General features: G+C 46.4%; 1 protein-coding gene across 4 annotated transcripts in view; it reads right to left on the bottom strand.

Annotated features, from left to right (window-relative positions):
- Positions 1–131: 131 nt before the first annotated feature.
- rtn1a (reticulon 1a) overlaps positions 132–12,717 on the bottom strand; it is a 22,058-nt gene continuing 9,472 nt past the window's right edge. Inside the window, exons 2-9 of one of the 4 annotated variants that reach the window (XM_037796312.1) lie at positions 11,520–12,218; positions 10,307–10,981; positions 2,833–3,040; positions 2,594–2,732; positions 2,263–2,341; positions 1,850–1,896; positions 1,707–1,765; positions 132–999 (exon numbers count right to left, since the gene is read on the bottom strand). In XM_037796312.1, coding sequence (XP_037652240.1) covers positions 957–999; positions 1,707–1,765; positions 1,850–1,896; positions 2,263–2,341; positions 2,594–2,732; positions 2,833–3,040; positions 10,307–10,981; positions 11,520–12,218 — 1,949 coding nt within the window. In that variant the 3' untranslated portion in view covers positions 132–956. Of the gene's footprint in view, positions 1,000–1,706; positions 1,766–1,849; positions 1,897–2,262; positions 2,342–2,593; positions 2,733–2,832; positions 3,041–7,731; positions 8,036–10,294; positions 10,982–11,519; positions 12,219–12,717 lie in introns of those variants that run through there. The other 3 variants (XM_037796310.1, XM_037796311.1, XM_037796313.1) reach the window with 3 other exon arrangements.

A 12,717-nucleotide genomic window follows, 5' to 3' on the forward strand; every position in this document is an offset into this window, starting at 1 on the left:
CATCATTTCAGCTCTCCCATCCATAACGAGTGTTATCACGTCACACTTAGCTGCGGCGTCGCACACAAACTCATCTTCACTCACTTGAAGTCGTCTCATGAATGTGAACTCATCAGTAAAGCGGCCGAGGAGATGTTATACATCAAGGTACATTTATTTTTCTTATTCTTGTAATTAAATACATAGTGTAAGTGCAAATAGTTAAAGAGTCCAGGGTCTAAAGAACTACAGAGTATAGTTGAACATAGTACAAAGTTGGACAGTTATTCAAACAAGCTAAATATCACCAGATACTCCTTGTCTTCATAGTAGTTGTACAACAGTACCTTAAACATGAGCGTGTGTTTTGTTCCTTATGGTTATACAAAAGCAAAAACCCTACAATTACCACATCTAAGACGCATATTGTTAAATTATGTTGTGCTTGGAAACACCAAAAGGAAACCATTTTTGCTATTTATATATATGGACATATACTGAGAGAAGCCCTGTCCGCTAACTCAGAAACATGAAGCAGTATTTAACATTGGCAGCAGAGCACGTCTGTGGGCATTTAGCTTTTTTTGTGCCAAACCATACAGTTTGTGGTAAAGCACTGCAAAGCAAAAATGTAGCGTGATTTAAAAACTGCACAAAAGATATCAAATATTATTTACCCAAGGCTCGACTTCATGCACTTTAATAATAAGCAACACAAAAAAAGTCAGTTTCTTTTTTTGTTTTTTCTAGTTGTGTACTCGTCTACCTAGAAACAGGATTATGTACGTGTGACTGTGTGTTAGTGTTAAGACTGCTATAGACAGGGTGGAGGTTTCTCCAGTGGATGCTTTTAGAGAACACCAAGATGACATATAGCACTATGCCCCACAGATGACGACCAGGCTCTTCAACAGTGACCGAGCTGCCTGACTCTTGAGCTGGACTGGACTGTCAGCTTCACGGTGAGACAGACGGGTCTACTCCTCCTTCCTCTTGGCCCCGGGGATCTTCGCTTGGATCCTGGACAGAGAAAACAGGCTCTAATACCACGTGTCCAGCAAGGTATTTATTCTAAATTAAGTTGTGCTTATTCTGCTTCATTTTAAACCTCCTATTTTGGTACACTCTCTTTTTATGGCAGTCCATATAACTCACTGTCAGGTTTTACTAAAATTGGCAAATAGATAGTGTTCAGTCCAAAAAACGGCAGACAGACATTTTGGCATCAATTAACCCTTTAGAAACCCATTGACTTTACTCTTTTTCTGGGTTAACACAGAGCTTATGAATATAAACTAGTCAGTTTCAGTCAATTAAACTGACCAGCTGATCATCTATTGTGCAACATGTTAGCATCTGTAGCCTTTTTTATTGATCTTAAACAGACTTGATAGTCTATAACGTGAATAAAAGTTGCATCTTGGAAGGTTTGCTGAGCACAAACGCCCTGCTTCCACACAAATACCTGGAAGCTGCCCAGTACAACTGCAGTCTTATCTGCTGGCCACTGAGCATAGGAGTAAGGGTTAAGTGCCTTGCACAAGGGCACATCAGTGGCTCTAATCGAGGTACAACGAGTGCTGCTCTTCTCTAATTGTTGGCCCCAGACTCCTCGCTGTATTTCTGCACTGCTTGATTTCCTCTCGTGTGGCTCGGTGCTCAGACCTGCAGCTACATTTGTGTCGTATATCGCGAATGAACAAAAAGCCTGAATGGCAAACACTCACTTCCCCACCACAGAGTTGACTTGGGTCCGTATTAGTCCCACATACTGATCAATCTGCGCCTGAAAACAAAAGGAAAGTGACAGTAAATACCGGACATCATTTCGTAAACTTGACTTGAGCTATCGTGACGCTCAAATTCCTACCTGATGTTTCTCATAGACCACGGGCATGGTGAACATGGAGACCACAGCTGTAGAGGCATGGAGAGAGTAATGTTAGTTCTGACCTACAGTGGGAATAAGTTCAAACAGGAGCACACTTGTATCAGCAGGGCCTCCAGCACACCCCACCAGCCAAGACTTATCTAAGGCAAACTGGAAAAGTAAACAGATAACGTGCACGTTCAACAGTGAAGTAAACATGTCCGATAAATGAATTTGGTTCTGGCGTCGTGATAAGAACATGCTGTACTTCTCATTAATGAAACACATGATATAATATATAGCTTTATATGTATTCAGTTCAAGTCCTCTGAAAATTAGTGTGTGTGTGTGAGACAACAACAGTGCTCGGAAGTTTGTTGAGCGGGACACGTAGTGAGTCGGGATGACCTCACCTAGGATGAGCAGTGTCAGGCCGTTGAAGAGAGCGCCCACGTAGGTCAGCAGCCACATCAAAACAGCAAACTGCAACACATACACACACACACACATGACGTTTTAATGGTTGTAACCTGCATGTCTGACAGCATGTACATGTGCTACCAGACAGCTTTGGTGTGTGTTCTTAGTTTTATGACATGAGTCAAAAAGCCCCCCTCTAGTGGCCCCGAGAAGCAGAGCTGATCTTACACTGTACCTGAAGGCGGTGCAGTTTGAAGTGACTGACAGATATTGTCATCCCTTGCTAGCGATGCTAAAAGGCAAACAAGCGTATTTGAGGCAAACCTTCAAGGAGTCGACCAGGTCTTGTACGAGGAACAGCCTGCGGAGCTCCTTCATACAGGTGTTGCTGTACAGCAGGATTTTGTCGGCATATTTGCTGATCTGGTCCTGGGATAGAGCGATTTCGATCTCCAGGTAGGCTCTGGTGACAAATACAGGGTCAGAAACATTAGACAAGACCTCTCAGTAAGTAATTGCTATAGATTTGATTGAACAAGAGATAGATTGAGCAATGTACTCACTTGAAAGGATGTCCCTCATCGGTCTTCTGCACAGCCTGCAGCACAGACTTGTAGATCCTGAAGCTGATGGTGGCAGAGAGGGCCGCCAGGGCTAAGTAGGCTCCGACGCTGACCACGCTGAACTGGGTCAGGGAGAAGAGGAGCAGAAGCACGCTGCTGAACACGGCCCCCGACTGCTTCACATTCCTCCAGTAGAGGAGGTCAATCGCTGGAGGGGAAGGACAGAACAAGGACAAACAGGGTTAGGACCCACAACCAGCCCGACCTGACCTCTCACTCTGTGACAAGCAGGCACCCGCGGACAAATCCGTATCAAAGTAGATTCCGCGTGCTACACACCACACATTTGGGTCAAATATCTGGAAGCTGTTCACAACCCAGCGTCCTCAGAGATCCTCGGCTGTCACGTGATTCTGTTTTAACCCAGCTTCCTAACCTAGCTTTTCATTAGGTTAGAGCGAGCTGCGTGGTGGCGTGATGAGTGACGATTTGTCAGTTCAGTTTCTTTACTCCTATATATAGCGCAACCTTTGAAGAAGATAATACCCGCCTCTCACTTGTCGAGCAAGTGCCTCAGTCTGCGTTGCCACACTTCGGACCTGTGAGACTTTATAGTATATACTCTGACGTGTACTTATCGTCGGTGGCATCTGGTCTGCTCCCATACGTATACAAACATACATGGCAGAGGGAGCTGTGTTCCACCGAGGGCACACCTGCACTGGCTGCTCACAGAACAGAATTAATGATTGACCTATAGCTCGGTGAAGGCAGTAGCAGGAATAGAAGCGCTATCAGCAGTTCACAGATAACGGTTCAATGTGACCTGGTCAGACAAGCAGCTCTGTGGTCAGTGATGAAGGATAGCAATGCTTCAATGCAGTGAAACACCACGATTCCTCCGAACAGTGTCACTAATACTCGTGCGTTTTGCTGCACCGTTTTCCTTTTATTCTAACATTTTCTTTTCCTCTCTTTTTTTGGTTGGTGGGGCCTGTAATACAAAGCCACTGGCAAAGATGAGAGAGAGAAGCGATAACTGAGGATTAGCCCAGTGTACCATTACAGCCGACATGGTCCTCCTCTGGCAGTCGTCTGTGTCGGCTGGAAACACACGGTTTCCATGAGAACTGTCGGCTGCTTGTTTCACCTCTGCTGAACCAGCTGCCTCCACCACTGCACGTCTAACAGTACTACCAGGGTTTTTACCATTTCATCTGTTGGCACAGACACCTGGAAATCCTTCACCTGGAAATCACATAGGGAGGCAGAACCGGTATGTCAATGTAAACTTTTGTGCCTGTGAAGAAGAAAGAATCGGCGGCTGAGGTCTCTTGGGTATCTTACTCTTCCTCTCTGAGCTGTCCGCCTGCCCGCCTGCTCTAATTTTAGCTGTGGAGCTGTGAGCAGCATAGTGATGACGGCCATCTTTACTCTCCACTAAAGGCATCTGTGGATGCCAAAAAGGCAGGCTAAACCTGGGTGGTGCAAGAACAGACATTGTGACTAAGTGAATCATCACACACTAACCTTCCTATACTGTAAAATAACATCTGTCTTTACATATCAGTAATCAATAGTGACTTACAGTACCCATCTACCCCCTCCCACCCCCACGATCAAATCAAAGACACTACTCATTCAGAAACAGTGTGAACAGGATCCATGTGCCCTCGCTGCCGTACATGCACCACTCCCAACAGAAGCCATTAGTTGCTGCCACCATTGACAAACTGTCCGTGTGGCTGCTGATTTGCATGGAGATGCTCACACACAAACACACAGACAGACAGACAGGCACAGGTAGCACATCCAGCAGCTGTAACAACACAAAGACACATCAGCTCTGCTAGAGACAGGTGTTGACCGGCGGCAGCGCCCGTGCCTTGTGATGTGCTGCACAGACTGCACGCAGACTGAGAAAGCTTTAGCTAGTGCAGTAGAAGCGTGTACTGACCTGCGGCTCCCATGGCTGAACAGGGAAAGAGGCAGCTGCTTTATCCACGGACAAAAGGAGAGCAGTGGAGGGGGAGTCCCCCCTGCACAGGAGAGGAGGGGCCACAGCCACACCAGCAAATCAGCATCCGTCTGTGCAGGGGGACTGAGGAAGCAGGGGAGGGCGGGGGGGCGTCTGTGGGGTGCGGTTGCCAAAGAATCACATTGCAATCCAGCACACACACCCTAACACACACACACACGCAAACACTCCCTCTCTCTGTGAGCTCTTTTGTGCTCCAGCTTTTAAGCGCAGCCCCGCTGACACGTGACAAAGACTGCCAAGCAGCGCCTAAAATACAAGACAGTGAATCAAAATGAAACCAGAGTCCTCTTTAATGTGCATCAAATGACTTCAGTAGCCAAAGATGAGGCGACTACAGCAGCGCTGCACGCTAATAAACCGCACAGACTGTAGCCCATGTTCAACTCCTCCATTAAAATGCTTCAGTGGCAAGGATCTGCTGAGCACCTGCCTGATGCAGTTACCATAGTTACCGTGCTCCATTTTCTCTCCAGCGCTCACTGAGAGATGGAGAGAGGGAGAAAGGGAGGGGCCGACAGTGGAAGGGAGAGGGAGGGAGGGGAAAAAGCGTTCCTTTGGGAACAGAGAGAGATTCATTTGCTGTGAATCTGGGGAATCAGCAGCACATAATGTGTCTCTACACCCCGACACATGAAGACAGCCTCTCCCTTTATTGTGGAGCACAAAGGGACAATGGCAGGTTTTACACGATGCCAGTTAGTTGTCATGTCTGCATCGAGAAAATAAGAAAGACGGTGTTTATAAAGACCTTAAAGATAAACTGATAGTCACATTACAAGTTCAGATTTTTTGAATAAAAATGTGTGGTGCAGCTTGTTTACACTACATGACAGTAGGGGTGATATTTCAATTGTTTATATTTGATTGAAACCATATTAAGGCATGCACCAAATATAGAAAATCCAGTTCGTTTTTGACAGTAGCAAAAACTGAACTACATGGGTGACAGTTTAATGTGCCATGTTGCAGGATGGTGAACAGAGGGAGTACGAATGCTGAGCTCCGTTTGTTGACATGACTCTTGCGTCTGATATTCAACACGTACACCGAGCAAAAACCAGAGCAAATGATTAACACCAGTGACAATGATATGATTCCCCCTCCCCCTTTTCTGTAGTGAAACTAGTTTAGCCTGACCTCATTAAATCACTAAAGACATCCTTGTGGCCTCAAACAAGCCATCAGCCAGAGTGAGCAAACATGCAGAGGGACTTCTGCTGCCAACAGATTCAGGACTCGAGTCTCAGACTTGGAACTTGAACTTGGGGGATGATAAGTTTACATTTGGGTGGGACATGACAATTATGAACCTCAAATTTATTGTCAGTGTATCCGAATTACTCACGTGATGAATGGACATTCGCTAGAGCTGAACTGAAATGAACAAATGGGGCCAGTTAACCAAAACGTTTTTAAACCAAAATGGCACTAAAAAGATTCAACTATCCAACCACCTTTAGTGTATTTCTAAAATTTGATTATTCTCTCAGACCTCTCCATATCATAGAACTTATTTGTATAGATGTATACATGCATCAATATCACTAGCGAATAAGCCATACTGGCATGCATGTAAAGATTTACTTGATTGATAAAGGTAGCCACTCGCTTAGGAGACGCTAATCAAGTGTGCACACAGTGGAGAGTATCTGTTTTGAGTATGAATTAGAAAACCTGGCTGTTGTGTGTCATCTTGAGTCCTGTCTTGGATATGTCTGCATCATTGTTTGATGAGTAGCTTGGTGGCACTGAGTCAGTGCTGTGCATGTCCAATGAGAATGACTAAACATAAAAAACGCCTATAGCGTCAAGGTGATGTGCAAACATTCATCTGCAGAAAGTAAATCTGCTCAATTTCATTCTTTGCTGTGCTAACTGTATCAGCTTAATTTGATGCGTTCCTCCTGTTGTGGACAGATCCCATCAGATAGGCTCATCATGTTACAAAGTCTCGGCTACATTAAATGGATAATGACTCAGTAGAATGATGACGAATGGGGGTTTGTCATCAGGGTTATTTTTACAAAGCTGCACATCCACAAACAGTGGCTGTTGTGGTCTCTGTTGGGATACAATCAGCAGACCCTTCTATTGCATTTACACTGCTACTGTAAGCTAAACCTAAAAAGATGGCAGATAATAAACCACAGCTAGTGTGGAGGAAGGGACGCCATTTTCTCTCTTGGCCCCTTCTACGAGCCCTCCATGCGGTGGAAACAGACAGACGGAGGATGCTCTTCCCCGGCCCAGTCTCTGCAAGGTGCCATGGCAGCCTAGGAGATGGGGGCTGATGTAATCAGGATGGGTGTGCCCTGGTTACCATGGAGACAGTCTGTCAATGCCGTCCGGATACTAGATAAACCGCCTTGTTACACAAAAACAGAACATACGCCATATAAAACCAGCTCCCCTGCACGGTTGCAAAGTGGGGGGGTGGTGATGACAATGACACGCCTTAGTCCACAACAGAACGCTGGCATCCATATTAGCATGCAGCCAAAACAGATGGCTCCCAGCACACTGGTGTGTATACACTTGATTTCCAAAACACCCACCAGCGTCACTCGCCCCTTCTCCTCTTTTTTTTAAATAATCGGACGCACACACATACATGCAGCAGAAAGGATCTGTCATCAGGGCGTGTCCGTGGGAAAGCAGGCACAGGTAAACACTGCTGTTTGATTCCCCAACGCTCGACAAATGCAGTTAGATGACACATGTACACATGCAAAGCACACACACACATTCAACCCACAGTGTCATGAATATTTAACCTGCATGCAGAGGTAACAGTCCCTCTCTCACAGCCACAAAACACAGACAGACTGGTGAGCAGATCACAGTAAACACATCTGTACCCTGGCCCTTCCAGCCGCTCCAGGAGCTTTCCTTCTTGGTAACGTCTGCAGTGGCCTGCATGCTGGTGATCAGTTATGTCCCTGTTCTCTCTTCCTCTTTATTGTCTCCCGTTTTCTTCTTTGTCTCCCTCTTCAGTAGCACCGACTCACTCACTCATCCCAGAAAGGCATGAATGGTCGAAAAAAAACGAAGGATGCGGGAGATAGGCTGAGATGACAGAGAGGGAGGAAGGGAGGGAGGGAGGAAAGGTTTCCAAGGTGCTGCCGGCTCGCGGAGCTCACAGACTGATGCTGTGGAGCAGCGCTTGCTAAAAAACAAGGAGCGGGGAAAGTGCGTATGTATGTGTGTGTGTGTGTGTGTGTGTGTGTGTGCTGGGGGAGGGGGAGGGGGGTCAAATTGTAAACACCACACCACAGTTGCTGCTGCAGCAAACCATCCATACAATGATTAAAAGAGCCTAGGGGGGTGAGAGGGTGGGTGGTGATCGTTGGAGACTAAGCTAAGGGAAGGAACACTATCTTTCACAATAAAAGCCCTAACAGAGCATCAGAGCAGACTGGTGATAGTTGGTACAAGCAGTGGGAGGGTTATCCCACATATGCTTGTCATATACAAGCAAGGCTTCCCTTGTAGCTCGTTAGAAGAACAGGAGTCATTTTAATAGTCATGTTGCACACCAGACAGAGTGCAACAGCAATGTTTCCTGCAGGTTGAAAATAGCTGGACTTGAGACCACGTTGCTAAGGAAGAACATGGCAAACATCCAGGTCCATTGTTCTTTATTTGCACAGAACAATATTTAAGGTTGTAGCCAGAGATTGAAATAGCTGTTTCCACTATGACTGACTGATAATTGAAGAGGCAAAGTGCTTGCACTTTAATAATTCATAACAAGAGACACTGTGCATTACAGCACAATGTTCTTTGTTTAGTGCCCTCAGGATGTGTTTGGGATTTACAATTTCCTCCCTAGAATATATTTGTAATGCAAATGGACCTGTACAGAGACCTGGGACTGAAAAAAGCAATGTAGGACGCTTCAAAATAGAAGTGCAAAAGAAACAGCACAGTCACGGTGTTGTCAGCACTGAGCAGAAATCAATTCCTTTATAGTTTACGTCATTTTCCAATCCAATCAACGCCTTAAGTCGTGTCCCCTCTGTCCACCCCCCCTGCAGACGGCCACACCTCACACCTTCTGCTCACTGCAGCTTTGACAGGCTCCAATGCCAATACCAACCAAGAGGGGAAAAAAAAACAGATTTCCGTGAACCAGACTGAACACGCTCCCCCATCACTGTTGCTATGGCAACTGGCGTGGAAGTGCACAGACTGATGAAAACAATATCTGCTGGTCTTCCACATAGCAGCCATGACAAAGGTGCACTGCGCCCTCTAGTGGTGCAGAAAATATACACGTGACCTGCTTTTTAGCATTTCCAGAACCTTCTTACAGTCCGAGTAAACAAACCAGGGACCGCCTCTTTTATTTACCATTTAATCACAACAGCTCGTAATATTACACATTTCAAATTTGTCGCCGACTTAATAATTACATTCTGCTGGACCAGGGTGCACCAGTAGCTGTGAGTTTCCAAAAAATCAAAGCCAAACATCATTCATTAGATGTGATTTTTTACAGCTCTGTAACTGAAACTCAAGAGGAAGCCTTCAGAGCCCCTAAGTAGGAGTGTGCCCCATTTTGACATCATAGGATTATGTAAACCCACTGTTCACAAGAACAGAGAGAACAGCCAATAGAAGTCAAATACCAAACCCCAAATGTACAGCTTAGACAGCATTAACTCCTGCTGACTGGAACTGGCATGTCTGACTTACCTAATCACAGATGGGTGTAAGGAGCCAGATGCTGTCAAGATGCAGAAATAGCTTTCTCAACATCTGCAATTCTATAATTTGAGAGAGTAATGTTTACAAGTTTAGACAGTGTGGCTGTTGAGTTTCAGTCATCATGTATGTCATAAATGGGAATCAATGCATCCTCACTCTGCTTTTTTTCTCAAATGTAACACCAGGGGGAAGCAGACCTCAGGAAAGATCAACACTTCCCACCCCCCCACCCCGGCACAGACACAGCAGTGGAGCATCCCATCTCTCTCAGCAATCCTGTTTACTTTCCCGGCCTTGTCAACAAAACAAAGTCAAAGCACGCCATGCAGGTAGCTACCAGGAAGTAAGCAAACACAAGTACTGTGTTGGTGATTTAATTAGAAATTTGCTGTCAATATCTTTTCAGTTTTTATCCCTAGATATGGTTAGGAAGGTTTTAAACATAAAAGCACATGCGATAGCTGTTTCACTCGGGCATGAAGACACGTCAGCATATGCAACGCTACCTGTTCCACAGCACTATTTCTGGAAACTCGAGATAGCGGCTTTTAAGCCAAGGTGAAACCACTGCAACAATGAAAAGATTACAGACATGTTTTGTGAAATCCTATTACTTCCACAGAGAGGCAACAACAATACATTTTTGTGCAGAGGTGAAAAGTGTATTCTTTAGAAAACACCACATTCAATCAAGATTTTAATAAGACTGACCTTTTTCTTTACCAAAGCTCTGCAGGAAGATTGAAGGAGCAGGCTTTCCCAGGTCTCCTTTGCCCTCATCGGTGTGCTTGTGCATGTCGTCCTGGTGGGGCTTCTCCGATCGCACCTCTGGGGGCACGGCTGCAGTGGGTGGCTTGGGCTTGCTGGGGCGATCCTCCTCTGTTTTCACCGGGGTCTTCACCGGTTCTGTGATCGGGGGCTCGGCTGGCACCGCCTCAGCCGTACTACGGGGAGGGACGGCGCTGGGAACCAGGGGAGAGGGAGGGCCGGCTCCCTTTTTGGGGCCGCCGAAGCCCTGCTCTCTCTTTGGGCTCTCTTCAGACGCAGACTCAATGAAGAGATCACTGTCGAGCTCGGCCTCTCTCTCCTCCCTCAGAATGCTGTAGGCTGTGGGTGGAGCGTGGTTGCCTGCTAGGCCGAAACCACCCTTGGTGACTGGGGGATTGTCAAAGGGGTTGTTTGGCTGGCTGGATGTGCCCTTGCTTTTAGGCGGCTGGGCAAATGGGTTGCTAGCGGCCTTTGGAGGCTCCTCAGCCACCAGCTCAATCTCTGAGTCTCCAGACTCTGCGCTGCTGCCATCATGCTCCCTGCTGCCCACCTTTGTGCTCGGACTGCTTTTGGAAGGTGCAGGCTTCACCGCGTCGGCCTTGACCATGTCACTGGAAGGGAAGTCTTTTTCTGTTCACAAAGAAATGCAGAGAGGGCGTTCAAGTCTTCATTCACATTGTAAATTCAGACATACAGTTTCTAGTTACTAAACTAGTCTGTGTAACTTTTGAAAGAAGAAATATCACAGTGTTTCTCTTAAAAATCAATTAACCTGCTCAATGAAATACAGTCACAAACTTAATTGGTCTGGTATGACCAGTAGCGTATGGTGGCTAATATTAGCTAATGATAACAATAGATAGTTATTGTTGTGTAACTGGCATTACTGAGTCAGTTTGCTGACTTTCTCTATTTTCTTCTCTACTGTTAGGCTACATAGGCTAGCTTTAAAGACAAATTCTGAAGTAGCATTGACTCTAATGACCTTTATTATGGCATCATCATCTACATGAAATATATCTGATGTGATGAAGTTTCTTGATTTGTCAACAACATGCATTCCCATCTGGTTATTTTATCCATAAACTGTTTCTTAATTGATTTTTCAGAAGATTTACTATACTATAGTATATGCTGATGTCGGTGTTTGTGTGCGTGCTGTGCCTACGTGTCGGTGAAGCATTGGGAGTGGAAGCAGGGCTGTCATCCTCTGGCTCCGATAGCGTCACGGTGGGAACCCCCTGTAAGCCCACACTGAGGACGTTTTCACGCTCAGACGCGCTGGCTGGAGGGGGATGTTGTTGCGGCTCAGTCTTGGCAGCTGGAGGCTGGGACTCGGTCAAGGTGATCTTCACCGGGCTGGCGGTCTGCGGGGTGCCACCCAGGTTTCGGTAGGAGCGGTAGTCTGACAGCTCTTCATCAGACGGCTCCTCCACGTAGGGGAAAGAGTGGGAGCCCAGTGCTGGACCCAGGTTTTCCTCTTCCTCCTCATCTCTTCCGAGGTTTTTATCCATGTAGCTGCCCAGTGAGTCACCACCAGTCGAGCCCGTGTCCACCAGGCTGCCCTGGTCGCGACGCTCATCCCCGTGGCTGATGTCCATGTAGTTGTAGGATTCTGTCTTATCTGAGCCAAACAGAGATTTTGGCATGTCATCAACCAGGCTGGAAGTCGTCTTGGTGCTGGAACTGAAGCTATAGTTGTCGCTGGAGAATTGATCCAGGCCAGAGGTCGGCTTGGACGGCTTCAGGTCGTCCGACAGGTAGGAGGCTTCTCGATCCGATGTGAAGCTCTGATTTGACATCAGGGAAGTGTAGACATCACCATCATCATTCATAGGCTTCCTAAACAGGCCAGACATGGGGTCATCTGCAGAGATCGACGAGAAGAGAGAGAACTCAGTGAGGTTACACACAGGAAGCTTATGAGAAAGAATGACAGCAGTCTCTGTGTCACACGATCAAATCTAATCTGTCTGAGCTGTTTGATTAATGAAAACATCCAGTTAAACAAGACCACGCTTCAGCTGGCGCTGCTGCCAGGAAAGAGGGGCTGTGGCACTGTGAGGGCAGCACAGTCCGACTGGCTGCTCGGCTGTGAAGATCAGTGAGGCAGCAGTAACAGAGGGTACTTGTACCCAGTGTGGGACAAAGGGGGATTGTTCAGACCCCAAAAAAACCACAGTATCACAACCAGAGTCTGTTCTAAATCATGCAGGCAAAGAGCTTTCTCTGCTCTACAATCTCTAATCCTGCATCTCCCCTGACAAATTAGTGTCATGAAAACAAACACATAAAATATGAACAATATACTGTATGTGCAAGCTACCCTCTCCACAATTTAAATAGCTTAAGCTACGCTACAGTAG

This window comes from Sebastes umbrosus, chromosome 16 (genome assembly GCF_015220745.1).
Source record: "Sebastes umbrosus isolate fSebUmb1 chromosome 16, fSebUmb1.pri, whole genome shotgun sequence".
Taxonomy (NCBI): Eukaryota; Metazoa; Chordata; class Actinopteri; order Perciformes; family Sebastidae; genus Sebastes; species Sebastes umbrosus.